Source organism: Camellia sinensis, chromosome 15 (genome assembly GCF_055761805.1).
Source record: "Camellia sinensis isolate YWXY chromosome 15, ASM5576180v1, whole genome shotgun sequence".
Classification (NCBI taxonomy): Eukaryota; Viridiplantae; Streptophyta; class Magnoliopsida; order Ericales; family Theaceae; genus Camellia; species Camellia sinensis.
In genome coordinates, this window is record NC_138975.1 from 37946856 (window position 1) to 37963700 (window position 16845).

Below are 16845 nucleotides of genomic sequence, written 5' to 3' on the forward strand. Positions count from 1 at the left end.
AATCATTTCATTTCTTCTCACCTTGCGACCCAAAAGGTGCCTACAATTCTTTCTTTGATATTTTGCTACGTCTCAATTCCTTATTTCATTCAATGAAAAGTTTCTGTAGGCATTTCGGGCATTATACCTGACATTATGGACAACTGATTATCTACATTTTATATTGCACAGCCGCTGTGAATGTGGCAGAACCAAAGAAGATTTTGGCTGATGAGGGTATAGTATCCCAACTTGCATCAATGGGGTTTAATTATCTTCATTTTCAAAAATCTGCTATCAACACCTCAAATGCTGGGGTGGAAGAGGCAATGAATTGGTTACTATCTCACATGGATGATCCAGGTATTCCATCTTAAAAGGTCTCTTTTTTATTGTCTCTCACAGATTGTCTCTCACAGAGTCATACTTCAATACTAACAAATTTTTAATCATAATCACTCAAAAAAGAGTAAGCATGTAGTAACTACTCAACATTGATTACAGTTTCAGGAGCAAAACACAAATTGTTCTATACAAAGGATGAAACACTTACCAATATCAACTGTTTGCGAAGATGGAGATGCATCCACAGGAGATAGACTTGCAAATGCATCCACAGGAGATGCAGTTGGGAGCTCAACCAGGTTTGCCTCTGACATTGAGGTCGTCGACCTCCTCTTAGTGGCTTGCCCAGGTGGCATCTGTGTAGTCTTTGTATCTAACAAATGAATTGTAAGCAACCAAAAGTAAAAATTTTAAATGCATGACAATTTATGAAATTATAAGATAACCTAATAGTGTAATATTAGAACCACATTACAAGTCAAGAAATTATCAACAAAAAAATTCATTACAATTTGAATCATCACTAAACATGTCTTCATTTTTTTTTATCAACAAACAAAATAAGATTATATATAATGAACACAAATACATCAGGAGCATAGCTATTAAAACCAAACAAACTTGGCACCAATGAGCTAGCCCAAACATCCGCTAGTAATATAACCGTTGGTGAGAAACCAACAAGAAGAAAACCAACAGGAAAACAGAGGAGAAACCAGCAGGAAGCATAAAAAACAGATTCAAGCAGCAGCCGCATTTCAGCATTACACCAGCAGATTCAAAACAGATTCAGCAGATTCAGATTAATAAACAGATTCAGACAGATTGAGCAGCATCACCAAACAGAAGAGAAAAAAAAACATAGCGCACTTCAGCAGCAGCACACAGAGGAGACAGTAGAACAAACACAGCTTCAAACAGATTCAGACAGATTCCGATGTTTCCAAATGGACCACAATGAAGCAATAGGTACAACATTCCAGACTTGTTATAACTAAACATGTCTTCATTAACAAGTGCATGCCAATACAATCAAGAGCATTACAATGAAAATGACTTGATAATGCAAAAAATAAAGGATATTACAATCAAGGCTCTATATCATCATCTGTATCCGAGTTACTATGACTATGAAATTCATCTTTATCATCACTAGGATCATTTGAATGTTGATCATTATCATCACAGATAAAATCATCTCTGTTTGGACCCTCTACATGTACACTTGTACTAGATTGCAGAACCACTTGACTTGGAATAATATCAGGTGCAATATCAGTCCTACGTAAAGTGTTGCTAATGGAATCTGCAATGCTGATTTGGACAATTTCAGTGGTCTCGTCCTGCTGGAACACATCATTCGGAATAGGCAATTCATTATCATCGGGATCTACATCCTCAAGCTCCGGCACATTCCATATTCCTCGACGTTGAAATCGCTCTACGACTTTCCAATGTTCACCTAATTTGGTATCATTGACATAAAAAACTTGTTGCACCTGGCTTGGCAAGACAAATGGGTCATTTTGATACCAACGGCTTCTTACATCAATGGTTGTCAAATGTGTTTCAGTGCGAAATGTTCTGTTGCTACCAGTGTTAAACCATTCGCATTGAAATAACACAACTCGATGCCCGAACGTGTATGTCATTTCCCAAACTTTAGTCAACTGACCATAGAAATCAATTGACATACCATGATGATCCCCTTGAACAACCAACCCACTATTTTGACTTTTACGACGGTTGTCTCGCTCTTTCGTGTGGAATCGAATGCCATTACAAATACAACCTGAATAAATATTCACTATTGGACTAGGACCATTAGCTAATGACCACAACTCATCAGTTGCTTCCAATGATCCTTCAGCTCGTAATTGATTTATCTACATGAACATGTGACAAGGATGCATGATGTTAATATCAATCTACGAACAGTGAATTATGTTTATGATGAGAGGTTACATATTATCTATGTATCTTATATATTACCCGCTCTTTGAACCACCTAGGAAATTCTTCTTGTTGTTGTCTTGTAATGTCATGTACATTTGCATTTTGTAACTGATTCTTGTGTTCTCTACTTGAAAAATCAAATGTGAATAATTAGTACTTGAGTGTGATCATAATGAAAAGCATTTTGAATAGACTTAACTAAATAAGAACATACTCTAGATATTCATCAATTTCAGGACTATTATACAAGATAAACCAATGAGCCACTTTTCTTTCATTCTCAGACACGTCAACTGCCCTTTGAGTGAGCCCAAAAGTACGGACTTTTTGTGAAAAAACTGAATGTCCTGAGCGAACATCACCACCATCTTCATTTCTTTCCTCTCTGTTAAATACGGTTTCAATCCCACCAAGATACATAGAGCAAAAAGTTAGGCATTCTTTGACAATGTAAGCTTCTGCAATTGAACCTTCTGGGTGAGCTCGATTTGCTACATACCCTTTCAAAATCCCGAGTAATCTTCAACAAATAATAGGAAATTATTATATAAACCATATATATGGGTATACTATAATATTAAAAAAAATATAATTTCACATCAAAGAGCATAAAAATACCTTTCGATAGGGTACATCCATCGATATTGTACTGGCCCTCCAAGAATGGCTTCGCGAGGCAAGTGAATAGCTAAGTGAACCATCACATCAAAGAATGCAGGTGGAAAATTTTTTTCTAGCTTGCAAAGTATGAGTACTATGCTCTCTTGTAATTTTTTCAAATCATTCACCCTCACTGTTTTTGAACATAACTGTGGAAAGTAATTTCCCAACTCAAACAATGCAATCGAAATGTCCTTGTTAAGATACCCACGCATTCCAATAGGAAGAAGTCGTTGTATAAGGACATGGCAATCATGACTTTTCAAACCGGATAACTTGCCGCCCTTTGTGCTCACACACATAGAGATGTTTGCTGCATACCCATCAGGATACCTAATCGATTTTAAGAACTCACAAAAACCTTGTCTTTCCTTTAGGGACAATGTGAACAATGCAATGGGCTTTTCAAAGGACCCATCCGCGCGCCTCTTTAAGTGCAAATCCTTCCTAATTTTCATATCCTCTAAATCCATACGTGCTTTTTCCGTATCCTTGTTCTTTCCATCAATGCTCAACAAAGTCCCAATTAAATTATCACATATGTTCTTCTCTATGTGCATAACATCGAGGTTATGTCGTAACTTGAGTGTCTTCCAGTAAGGCAATTCGAAAAATATGCTTTTCTTTGTCCAATTCAGGACGGTATTTTCATCCCTTTTTCTTTTTTGGTTGCTTGGATGCTTCCCAAATGGTTTAAATGTTCCTGAATCCAATTGATTTAAAATTTGTTCCCCTGACAACTCCGAAGGTCTTGCTCGATCATCTGCCTTACCATTAAAGAGCTTACTTCTTCGCCAAGGATGGTCTTTAGGTAAGTATCGGCGAGCACCAGTGTATCCTATCTTACTTCTTAATCGTTGTGATGATGCATTCTCATTACAATTGGGACAAGCCAAATATCCTTTTGTACTCCACCCTGACAAGTTACCATATGCAGGGAAGTCATTAATAGTCCACATAACAGTTGCATGCATTCGGAAACTTGCCCCAGTTGAGGCATCATAAGTAACTACACCATCTTCCCATAACTCCTTCAACTCGTCAATTAATGGCCTCAAGTAAAAATCAATATCTCTCCCGGGTGCTTGCGGTCCAGGAATAAGCAATGACATCATGGAAAATGGTTGCTTCATACACTTCCACGGTGGTAGGTTATAAGGCATAACTACCACAGGCCACATACTATATGAGTTGCTCAAATTTCCAAAAGGGTTGAAACCATCGGTGGCCAACCCTAACCTCACATTACATGGTTCTTGGGCAAACACAGCATGTTGCCTATCAAAATCCTTCCACGCCTCACCATCGGCTGGATGCCTTAAGATGCCATCATCAACACGTTTTTCTTTATGCCATCGCATATCTCCAGCTGTTTTTCTCAACATGTATAATCTTTGCAACCTTGGTGTCAACGGAAAATATCTCAAAATTTTATGAGGTATCTTCTTACCTTTGCCATCATTCATTTTGTATCTAGGCTCCTTACAAATCGAACAATTTTCTAAATTTGCATTTTCCTTCCAAAAAAGAGCATAATCATACTTACATGCATGAATAGGCACATATCCTAAACCCAAATCACGTAAAAATTTCTTCACTTCATAAAGGGTCCATGGAACCTTTGGATCACTTTTTGGTAAAAGGTCTTTCAATATGCCTAACAACATGTCAAAAGACTTATTGCTCCACTTGTTTAAAACTTTTATATGAAGCATCTTAACGACAAATGATAACAAAGTAAACTTCTGACAGCCAAGGTATAATGGACGACGAGCATCCTCTAACAATTTATCAAAGTTTCGTCCATCTTCTCTTTGCTCATTATCATTCTGCTCACCCTCTTCATCATCATCAAAAATATGCGCCATGTGACAGTCATCTAACATATCATACAATTCATCTTCAATGTGAAGGCATTCATTGGTTGTCCCTTCATCACCAACACCTTCAATGTCATTGTCATTATTCCACACACGAGGTTGATTGACAGAAACAGTTACCCCATGGTGCACCCAAGTCTTGTATGAAAGTGATATCCCTTTTTGGATCAAATGATATTCCACATCCTTAAAGGTATGATGTTCAAAATTTAGGCAATCCATACACGGACAACGAATTCTATTATCTACGCCAACATTTGTCATTGCAAATTGGAGAAATGACTTAACCCCTTCTCTATACTCTGAACTCAATCTATTCCTAATTGACATCCAACTCTTGTCCATATTTGGTGACCTACAAAGTGAAGATTATGTTAGGTGAATAAAGCAAAAACCAATTAACTAAAAATGAATTTTATTCCTATTTTGGAGGTTAATTTTGTTATAAGGTGAAAAAGTTATTTATACGCTTTAGGCAAACATCAAATCTCACATTCCTTCCTATATTATTCAACTATAATAGTTATTGATTCCATTATGGTTGTTTTAGTATTCAATAAGCATAATATTGAACACTACTGCTGCTGCCAAGAAAAGAAGAAAAAAAATATTAAGAACCAACAGGAAGTTGCTGCTGCAGCATGAAGCTGCTGCTACAGCACAAAGAACCAAATTATATTAACTGAAAAAATAATATTTTCTACTTTAAAAAAAGAAAAAATATTTTACAGATTAAAATTTTAAGGGCATCATCATTCTATCATCTGCATCACCACCTAATACAATTAAAGTCATAATGAATGCTCATCTGCATCATATATTTGACAGATTTGTAATTAACGTTCAAAATATATCCTGAATTGTTATTTCTCAAAATATATATATATATATATATTGCAAGAAAACAAACAGAATGGAAGACAAGATCGGTTTCTATCTCATTTTTTATTTTTAATATTAAATTGGTGGTTGATAGGCAATCATCAATCAAGTTAACCAACACCTGCGATCTAGTTATTGAAGATTTCGCCACTGCCCAATGGGAAATAGTTGCCAATAGAAAAGAGATCCACACAAATGGGATCCATGAACTTGATTCTTTAAATTAATCAGTCTAATAAATCAAATACCAAACTAAAATATTTGTTTAAAACATTTTAAAACAGAGACATCTTAAAACATTTTTATAGTGCAAAAAGGATCACCTAGGACCAACACTATGGATATCCAATAGGGAGAGAGAAAAGAGAATATCCAATATATACATAAGAAAGGAATGGTGGGAATGCTTTTTAATAAAGTGTACAGATATATTGAATGAACCATATCTTCATCTTATAGACTTGTCAAATAAATTATTTGTTGTGTACAATTTATAGGATTATTTGCTTTTTTTTTTTTTTAAAGAAATTATCGAAGTGATAATTTTTTTTTACAACATAGGAGGTAAGAATAAGTTAAATAAATTAAAAACATCTAATTATTAAATTGTTAAAAGATTAATGTTGCATTTTGATGAGCGGATTAAATGATGATATATGATGTTTGGTGGAAATCAAATTAGTAACAACAATTAGGTAAGTGAGATAAGCTTTTTCAAGTTTTTGACTTTGATTTCCTACTATAGATTCATTGGCCTAACTACCATGGGGTACTATATTTCTTTCAGTTTCTCCTAGTGTTTGTTTGTTCAACTAGAGATGATGGTTTTTCTAAACTTCCCACCCAAAACAAAATAAAATAAAATAAAATCCTATACAGGTGAAGATATCTCATCACATATATCTTTAATATTTTCCTGAGAACACCTGCATGTGTTTGGGTTCAAGGAAAATATTTGGAATTTCTCACAAACACTATACTTAGGTTCTTGATAGACACTGTAATCTTCTCCTTCTCTATTCATCTACTTTTTTTTTTCTTTTCTTTTTCTTTTTTTAAATTCACTTGCACATGTTTGGGTTCAGGGAAAATCTTTGGAATTTGTCACAAGCACTACTTGGGTAGTACTTTTTTTCAAAGATTGATCACTACTCCAGTATGAATGCAACACTGTATTCAGTGGACTTCTATAAATAAGACTAATATGTCCCTAGAGTAACTCTTGATCATCGGTTATAATAAAATGTCATTGTTCACATCCTCGCCTAAAATTCCTATATGTATATAGTGAAATAATTGTTTGAGACTTCCTTTAATATGAATGCAACACTGCATTTTGAGCACTTATAAAATGACTTATCTGTCCCTCCATACTCTTAATTGTCAATTATACTCACCTAAAATTCCCATATGTTTACAACGAAATGTCATTGTCCATACTTCATATCCTTACCTAGAATTCCCATGCACACAGCTAGCTTCCTACAGTTCCAAGATCAAGATTAAAATAATAATAATAATAATTGTGTTTGAATTATAAATTTGAGTAAAAATTTGGGAGAGGAAAAAAAAACGTGAGAAAATATAAATAAAATATAAGCGAAATTTTTTCTCTATATTTTTAAATTTCTATAAAAAAATTCATGATCCACACAACCTACAATTGATTGTGGAGGCAATCCTTATCACTTGTTTTTCAAATGTAAGTCACATCTTATAGAATGCAAAGTTCTCAATTAGCTGGAAAGAAAGAATAGGTAACAAGTCGAGTTTAGAACGAGTTTATAGTAAATTGTCAAATCAAAATTAAATACTATTTATTTGGGTGTTTTCTATAAAAATATTGATTACAGACTTATGATCAAATGGTTCACACCTCTCTATTTTCAACAGTTGGATTTAAACTAATTATCTAAGTTATTGATTATAACCAATTTTAGGTATAATAACCAATCTAAGTTACTGCCCCATCTGGTAGTAGGTGTTAAGACATATAGAGTAAGGGAAAATTCCCACCAATAATTCGAGTTTGTTTGGCAGTGTTTTCGTTTATTTTGTTTTTCATATTTTTGGAATAAAAAAAATAACAAAAATAATTTCAAAAAACTCCATTATTTTCTTATCATTTTTATTTTTGTACAAAATTTGCTTTCCTAACTTTTTTGTGCTTCTTAAAAAATGAATATCATAGGTGTTTTTTAAAAATAATTCGTCAAATAAATTCTTTATCCTTTCTAAAAAATTAAGGGTTAATTACACTTTTTATGCTGCAGTTTTACCCAAATTTCACTTTAGTCTCCTCTATTGTTTTAATTTGAATAATTTGTTCTCCATAATTTAAGTCTAGTTTGGTTCTCCTATCTAAATTTTTGTTAATTTTGTCTACGTATACACCTTAGAAAATTAACAAGTGTCCCAAAATTATTAATTTTAACTTTCAATTTAGATGGAAGAGAAAAGTCAAATTGAAAAAATAAAAAATTAGCAAGGGTCTCAAATTTGTTAATTTTAACATCTAATTTAGATGGAACAACCAAATTGAAACATTAAAAAGTTGACAAGTATTCTAAAATTGTTAAAACCTCCAATTAAGACAAAAGGACCAAATTGAAGCTAAATTTAAAATATAAAGACCAAATTGTTCAAATTGAAATTATAGGAACTAAAGTAAAATTTAGATCAAACTAGAAGGTGAAAAGTGTAATTAACTCAAAAATTAAAATTGTTTCAAAAAGAAAAAAGAAAAAAATAACAAACAGAGAAGAAAATTTTTAGGAAAAAAAAAAGAAAGTATGAAAATCAAAGAAAAATGAGAGAGAAGCACAGATCGATTACAAATCAATCAGAAATTCTATGTATGAAAATCAAATGATAGAGATTAAAAAAAAAAAAATCAGCAAGTATATATGAAACTCAAATAATAGAGATATAGATATAGACATAGACATAGATATAGACATGAACAGATCGGAAGTGAGGAGTTGCAACGATGAAAAAGAATGGTCAATCGATCGATTATATATATATATACATGAACAGAGAGAGAGATTGAGAGAGAGAGAGACACTAACCTGGTAAGTACAAGGTGGAGGCGAAGATGAAGAGCGGCAAACCCAGGGGACGAAGTGAGGAGATGGTGGGTAGGGTTTGATGAACCGATCGGAAGCTCAAGGAAACAGGAAACTTTTTTTTATTAAGGAAGAGGGCAACGATGAGGGAAGGAAGAGGGCAACAATGAGGGAAGATCAAGGCTCAGAAACATATTTTTTATTTAAGAATTTCAAAACGATGTAGTGTGTATCATTTTTCCTTTTTGTGACCAAAATCTACTGGTGGCCAAAAGATTGATGTCCCGCCCTTTTTATTTCGCGCTCCCGCCATCACTTTTGGCGACCACATTTTGTATTTGGTCACAAATACTTAACTATTAGCCACCAAAAAAATGTTGGTCACTAAAACACCATCATCCGTGACCAAAATAAATTTTGGTGGAAGATTACCATACTTTTTGTGACCAACTAAAAATAGGTGGTCACTAAAGGTGTTTTTTTCTTGTAGTGCTATTGATTGGGGCAGGGATATTCAGGTATTTTGTCCAATTTTATATTGTATTTATGCACTAGGGTCCGGTTAAATGCATTTTGAAACCTAATGTAGTAGCTTCAGTGATTATAGTGGTGGCCTTAAATTCACAAGAAATTGGTCAATATGTCATGGTTTACTTGTCATTATGTTTTGATTATTTTTAGTATTTAATATTGGTATTCCCTTTATAATATATTTCCAACTACATGTGGTGAAGGAAATTTTACTTGACTTCTTGCATGACAACCAATCTCTAATAATCATTATTTTTATGAAAGAATTGGGAATTGAAGCTCTATGTGCCGCCCTTTGTTGTCAGTTGCTGCAATTAAATAGTTGAGTAAATTGTAGTTGTGTCTGTGGCCTCTTTCCAAGTACTGATTAGATCCATTGTTTCTTTAGTTCATTTTCTTCGGCCTTTTGTAAGAAATTATTTAAGAGCCTCTCAGTTTTTATTATGCACTTGAATACATTTCATGCTAGTAAGTAATACATGCATCTAATAGTTGTTAATTACTATAATTTGTTAGTTTAGTGATTTTTCATATTACATACTTCGTTGTTTGTCTTTGCATTATCAACTGCTTATGTGTCTTGGTCTCTTAGCTAGCCAAAGTCCTACATTATAAGCAATATATGGTTTAATTTCTCAACAACATAGCTTGAGTTTATTATTTATGTAAATTTATTATTTATGTAAATTTAGAATATCGTACTGGTTTTCTTGAGTTTCAAACTCAACTTCTTATTTCATGCCCTTTCTTTTGAAATCTCAGTACAAATAGTGGATTAGACACTCAATCATGCACATGCCACTTTTATTGAGGGACAAATAAATTAAATTGTGCACAGTGCATTGACTGAGAAGGACAAATACCTTTATGAATAGCTTTCTTAAGATCACCATTTCCTCAACCAATGGTGGCTGGTGGGGATCTAGCCACTTGAATATACTCAATGGCAGGGACATGCTAGTTATTTTACGGCATTGGCTATTTAATAAAGGATTGAAGCATTTAAATAAGATAACGTTGTTATTGTTTTGTTTTGGTAAATCTGATTACAGTATATGTTTTGATGTAGACATGTAGACCAGTGAAGACTAACAATGAACTCTCTCATCAATTTGAATTTAACTCATCCAAGCTTGAAATTTATGTTATAAGCAGGAATATATTTTTGAGTTGGGGATAATTTTCTTGGTAGTAATTTGCCATCTCTTGTATAGTTGGATCCATCATTATAGCTCAACACTTTTCTCTACTAATGTCTTTGCTAAAACATGATTTTTGGATATGTTATTTTGTGATTAATGGTGATTAGCTATTAAATTGAATGGAAAAGAGAATTAATGTTGCATTTTGAATGGGAATTATTATTTCATATTAGTGCTATTTTTTAGTTTTATTTACAAGTATTTTTTGGTTCAATCACATAAAATTAGCACAAAATAAAAATAAAAATAAAAATAAAAGGTTGTCACGGCGTTTCTAAAAACGTCGCTAAATATCACAACGGTGGGATTTTTAAAAAAAGAAATACGATGGCGTTTTTAAAAACGTCGCTAAATATCACAACGGTTGGATTTTTTAAAAAAGAAATACGAGGGCGTTTTTAAAAACGTCGCTAAATAGCATGGGACATCATGTTACTGTTAGTAGAACTTTTAGCAGCGTTTTTAGAAAACGCCGCCTATAGAAATATAGCGACGTTTCTGAAGCGCCACAAAGTTATAGCGACGGCCGCATCTTCGGCGTTTGGTGCTAAACATCACGAAAGGATTTTGCGGCATTTTTGGGACCCATAGCGGCGTTTTTTAAACGCCGCTAAAACCCTTATTTCCAGCAGTGGTATTAAGTTTAATCTATAAATTCTATTTACATACTTTCAATTCTCTTAATACATATCAATTTTTGTTATTACAATTTTATCTTTTTAGTCAATTACATTTAACCTTTACACAAATCAATCATTTCTCAATCCACACCACCCCACAAAACCTAACTCTAGACACCGCCGGTACCACCGCCTATTTCTATCACTTCCTCATTCCTGAGCAATTCTCTCCCTCCTCTGTTGGATTTCTTTCTTTTTTTCTTTCTTCTTCTACTTCTTCTAGTGGTGTGTGGTGATGTTTGGGTTTTTCTTCATAATTGCTATCATCGTCAACAATGGACTTGAAGAAACATGGCTTGTGTTTGGTTCTCTTTTGAAATTATGATTGTTAAAAATTTTCAAAACTCATTATCAAATACACAACCCAAAACTCAATTCAAAAATTATTTTAAAAATTCATAACCAAACACACAACTCAAAACTCAATTCAAATTTTTTTTCAAAACTTAAAATCAAACTCTTTTCAAAACTCTGTTTTACAAAAAAAAAATCAAAATAATACTTTTTTAATTTTTTTTAAAAAATTATTTTTAGAATCATAATTTGAGTATAGAGTCGTACTTTGAGTTATGAGTTTTGAGTTCAATTTTAAAAAGAATAAATTTATTTGGTTATGAGTTTTGAGTTATTTTTTGAAATTTTGAGTTGTATTTTAAAATTTTTTAGATTTATTTTTTTTAAATATTTAAAAAAATTCTTAATTTTATTTTTTTAGGGTAAATATTTTGTGTTTTAAATGTTTATTTATTTATTTATTTATTTTAATATGCATTATATTTCATACATTTCTGTGCTGTATGTTTTTTAAATTTTTTAAATAATTTTTTTAAACATTAAAAATTTTTTAAAAATTATTTTTTTATTTTAAATATGTAATTTTTATTTTAAATATTTTTTTATTTTATAAATATATTTTTAAATATTTTAATTTTTTTGGCTATGTGTTTGATTACGATTTGATTGTGAAATTTTGAAAGTAGTGTGAAGTTTCAAGTTATGTATTTAATTACGATTTGAGTGTGGAGTGGTGTTTTAAGTTTAAAATATTAAAATTAAAAAAAATAAAATATTTACAAAATAAAATAAAAAAATAAAAAATATATATATATTTAAAATAAAAAATAAAATTTTCTTAAATATTAAAAAAAATAAATTAAAAAATTTCATAATACAACTTAAAATTTAAATATTCAAAACTCAAATCTCAAAATACAATTCAAAACTTTTTTTAAAATATAAAAACTATTTTTAAGATACTTTTTAACAATTTTTTTAAATTCATAATTAAACAAATTTTTTGTTTTCAAAATTCAAATTATAATTGCATACTTAAATCACGGTCAAATCATAATTTAAAAACTAAACCAACTGACTTCGCTTTTTCAAATCAGTTTTCATACTGTTCATCGCCTAGAAGAATGAAGGTCATTTCTGGGTTTGGTTTAGGGGTTGTGGTCTCTGTCATTATTCTCAGTCTTGTACTCTTCAATGTCTCTATTCATGCCCCTTTCTTTCTCCCAATGTTTCAAGTCTCTTGGCCTTTCTCATTTTTCAAGTACCTCTAGTACTGGTTCTACTTCTGAGGAATTGCAGAGCTCTGTGTATGATTTGAAACAAAGAGTTGGAGTAAGGGTTGTAGATAAAACCCATGAAGCAAATACGTCTGTGATTACTAAAAATGGAACTTTCTCGGATTCCAACGGGAAAGTGTAGGTTTGGAGGAGACCCATCTGTCTTCTTTTTCTGAAAAATTGCAGAGCTCTATGGATTTGAAACAGACAGTTGGAGAAGGAAGGGTTGGAAATCAAACCAATGATGGAGGCGGCAAGAGGAGAGGAAGGCTATGGAGGGGCGATGACCGGAGGCGAGAGATTGTGGCGGCAGTGACAGCCGGCGGTGGTAGTGATTAGGGTTAGGATTTAGGTTTGTTGAAGAATATGGTAATTTCTTGTTTAAAAAAAAAGAAAAAAAAAAAGAAAAAGAGGGTAATTTGGCATTATTTTAAAAAAAAAATTAAAAGGAAAAAGAAAAAGGGTGTAATGAGATAAAATCAGACTTCTCAATTTAGGTATGGTGTGAACTGAGCAAAAGGGAGGAAATGGTGTGAAATTAGAGATTTAGTAGTGTGTAAATAGAATTATCCAAATAAATGGCCTATTAAGGTGGTGTTTGTTTTGGCTTTTTTTTAGCTAACTTATAGTTTTAGCTTTTGAAAAGTTATTTTAGATTGTTTGGTTAAATTTATTTTAAATAGTTTTTTATTCTAATAACTTATTTTAACTAAAAAAAAAACTAATTTTGAGAAGCTGTGCATCCCTTACTTCTGATTATCAGCTTCCTGTGGACATGTTAATTTACGATTATATTCTTAAATTTTTTTATTTTTTATTTTTTAAAAAAAAAAAAAATCCAAATGGACTATAGATTATTATTATTATTATTATTATTATTATTATTATTATTATTATTATTTATGAGAAATGTAGACAAGTAGTAAATAACAAAAAATAAAAGTTAATTGAAAAAGTAGCTTTACAGCTTATTTAACAAATACTACTCAGCAACTTAAATATATAATTCAACAGCTACACCAAATAGATTAACTACTTTTAATTAAAGTCATAACCTATAATCCGTTAATCTATAATCTATAATTTATTTTAACAGTTACACCAAACGGGGCCTAAAGCCTTTGATATAGGGGTGTGATTCTATTTGTATCAAATCTTAGTATGTCTAATTAAAATTTGAAATTTCCGTTCTTATTATACTTGAATATAAATTTATTAATAAAAAAAATATATTAAATTTTAAAATTAAATATTATTTTTTTTTCTCGTAGTATATTCAAATCACTTATATATATTCTTCATGTTCAACTTTTTTCATTTCTTTTTTTTTTTTCAAGTTTTAATTATTTTTTCTTCATTTTCTTTCTAATTTTAAAACTTCAATCTACCCTATTAAAACTTACTATTATTATCAATATTATTTTTTATTGTGTTGTTTCTTCCAAATAGAAGAAAGTTCAAACAAAATTAAATAATAGATGAGAATAATAATCAAAAATATTTTTAAAAATAATCTATCAAAGAAAAGGTAAGTATTTACATAAATATTAATCTAATATACGAATAGATTTTTTTTTTTCTTTAATTTTTAGATCTTGAAACACATTTGTTTGGTTATTATATTATCCAGGTTGATCATCAAGGAAAAGTGATATGATGATTTGACTTGGCACGTCTGCACTTATCCGTATAAACCTTGTATTTGAGGTTAATTTTTTCAAATCTAAACTTTAAAGAAGAGTCTTCTAAAATTAAAGGAACAACTTTCTTTAACAAATTTAACACATCTTCATCAAAGCCCAAATTTGAACGGTTCAAACTCAAATTTGTAAACTCTTCATGAAATTTCTTTTCAAACAGATCATAGAAAATATTCTCCATATTGTAAATCGATTTTGAATGCTCATTGAACTCACATAAACTAAGTATATGATCTTCACAAAAATAAAATTAACACCAACCCTTCCATAACTCTGATTCATGCTTCCAACAGACAAAATATGATTAAACATATTATTAGTTCTATCAATGAATTGTTCATCAGCAAAAATCGATGGTTTACTCCAATCTACATCGAATCCAGAATAAATTTTGATGTGAAAGGCCATTTAATCAAATAATCCTTTTTAGTGATTTGGTTCATGTGATCTTTATAATTTTTCAATGCATGATATCTCCTCGATCTTTCACTATGAAAACTAAGCAGGTTATAATCATCATCTATTACCTTATCTTCTTCCACAGGAACTTCCCGAGCATCACTGCAACTCCTAGGCATAAAGCAAGAACGTGGCATACTCTGATACCAATTGAGCCTAGGCTACGATGGCACCAAGGAGGCAGCTCATGGACGACGTTTATGAAGCTGACATCGCAAGGATGCAACAACAGATTGATGCCATGACTAAGCAACTTACGGCATTGCAATAACAGCAGCAGCAACACCCACCTCTAAACCCACAACTTATGGAGGATGAAGACAATATAGGGAAGGCAGAAGACAACCCTTTTGCTAGAAATTTATGTAGGGGAAGGGTTCGACAAGGTATGGAAGCAGGTTCACGTCGGTGGAAAATAGGTCTGAAAATTGACATCCCTGAATTTCAAGGCAGTGTTCAACCCAACGAATTCTTGAACTGGCTTTTTGCTGTCGAAGAGGTTCTTGACTTCAAGGAGGTTCCAAAAAACAAATGAGTCTCCTTGGTAACCACACACTTCAGGGGAAGAGTAGGGGCTTGGTGGCAACAAACAAAGTTAACTCGAACCAAACAAGGAAAGAGTAAAATTGCATCTTGGGAGAAAATGAAAAAGTTGATGAGTTCTAGATTCCTTCAATCAAATCATGGGCAAATGTTGTATCAACAATATCAAAGAAAGGTTGAATCGAAACAATTGTTCAAAGGTAATTCTGATTCACAATATTCTTCACAACTCAGTAATTATTATGCAATTGTGGATACAGATTATTCAAGAAACATGACTATGGTTCTGCCAAGTTTGGGTCAATCAAGTCTTATAGGTTGACAAATTTGTCATGCTCCACCACGCATTAATGAAGAAAAGGTTTTGAGTATCTCAATGTTACAATATTTTGAAGACCCAAACAGACATTCAATTGAAGTAGATAATCAAGTTGATTTCAACAATGGTGAGAACATTGAAATTGATGAAAGAGAGGTCACTGAAATTGCTTTGATCAAGAAGTTTAAAGAAGATGATGAAGAGGTGAAGCAAGAGAAAAACGTTGAAGTTAGCCAAAAGCTTTTAATGACGGATTTATCATCTCTTCATTATTATGATGGTCATGAGATCGCAAAAGGAGATCAAGTTGAACTCAATGAAAAAAAAAAAAATAAAAGATGAGGTAATAAAGTTGACATGTGAGGATGCAATTGATGTTCTAAGGATGATAATTAAATGTCCAACTAAATCTAAGACAGAGCAAGGTCTAGAGAGTATCCGACATCAACATAAAATACACTTCGTTGATTTTCTTGGTGTGGAGTATTTTAATTTGGTGTTCAATGCTTGTCTAATTAATCTTGTCAACCAATTGAAGCATATAGAGAAGAACTTTCAGAAAGAAAACTTTTCTACATACAACTTTTGGAAGAGGGGCAAGCAACTGAAGTATTCAAAATATCTCTTTATTTGGCATGGAAGATGGCATATTTCTAGTTGGAACTCGAGGATGAGTTCTTTTAAAGAAAAGGAGTATGATGTAGAACAAAATTCTATAATTTTTATATTTCTTGTAATGTCCCAAAAATATATAACAAAACCGTCTCATTTGCGGATATAGAATTAAAACACATAAATTTCATCAAAGTTAATATACAAAATGTGACACATGCGATATACATTCATAAATGTCCTATCCTAAATCTACAGCTTGTGTTATTAATGATCAAAAGATGAAAGTTGAACAGGTATTTAAATGCCCTAACAGCTTGCATCTTACCAAGTCATTCCTTGGTTACAACAAAATGAGTTTAGCTCATTACAGTTAAAGCCCTTGGCTATACAAATTAAAAATAACAAAAATGAGCCCTTGCTCCAAATCTCTCCAAGCTACTATCTTGGAGGAGGCA

At 31.9% G+C, this 16845-nt stretch overlaps 1 protein-coding gene across 1 annotated transcript; it reads right to left on the reverse strand.

Moving 5' to 3' along the window:
* Positions 1 to 1412: 1412 nt before the first annotated feature.
* LOC114282489 (uncharacterized) lies at positions 1413 to 15050 on the reverse strand. Its single transcript, XM_082908172.1, has 6 exons — positions 14982 to 15050; positions 5439 to 5473; positions 2899 to 5175; positions 2495 to 2800; positions 2317 to 2404; positions 1413 to 2210 (listed from the first exon to the last, which is right to left on the reverse strand). The coding sequence occupies exons 1-6, from the start codon at positions 15048 to 15050 to the stop codon at positions 1413 to 1415; spliced, it is 3573 nt and encodes a 1190-aa protein (XP_082764298.1).
* Positions 15051 to 16845: the final 1795 nt, after the last annotated feature.

Coding starts and splice junctions, on each gene's coding strand:
- LOC114282489 (XM_082908172.1), bottom strand. CDS start 15,050: ATGCCACGTTCTTGCTTTATGCCTAGGAGTTGCAGTGATGCTCGGGAA. Junction 5,176..5,438: donor GCAGCAGCAACTTCCTGTTG/GTTCTTAATATT, acceptor TTCACTTTGTAG/GTCACCAAATATGGACAAGA. Junction 2,405..2,494: donor GAAATTGATGAATATCTAGA/GTATGTTCTTAT, acceptor TTTTTCAAGTAG/AGAACACAAGAATCAGTTAC.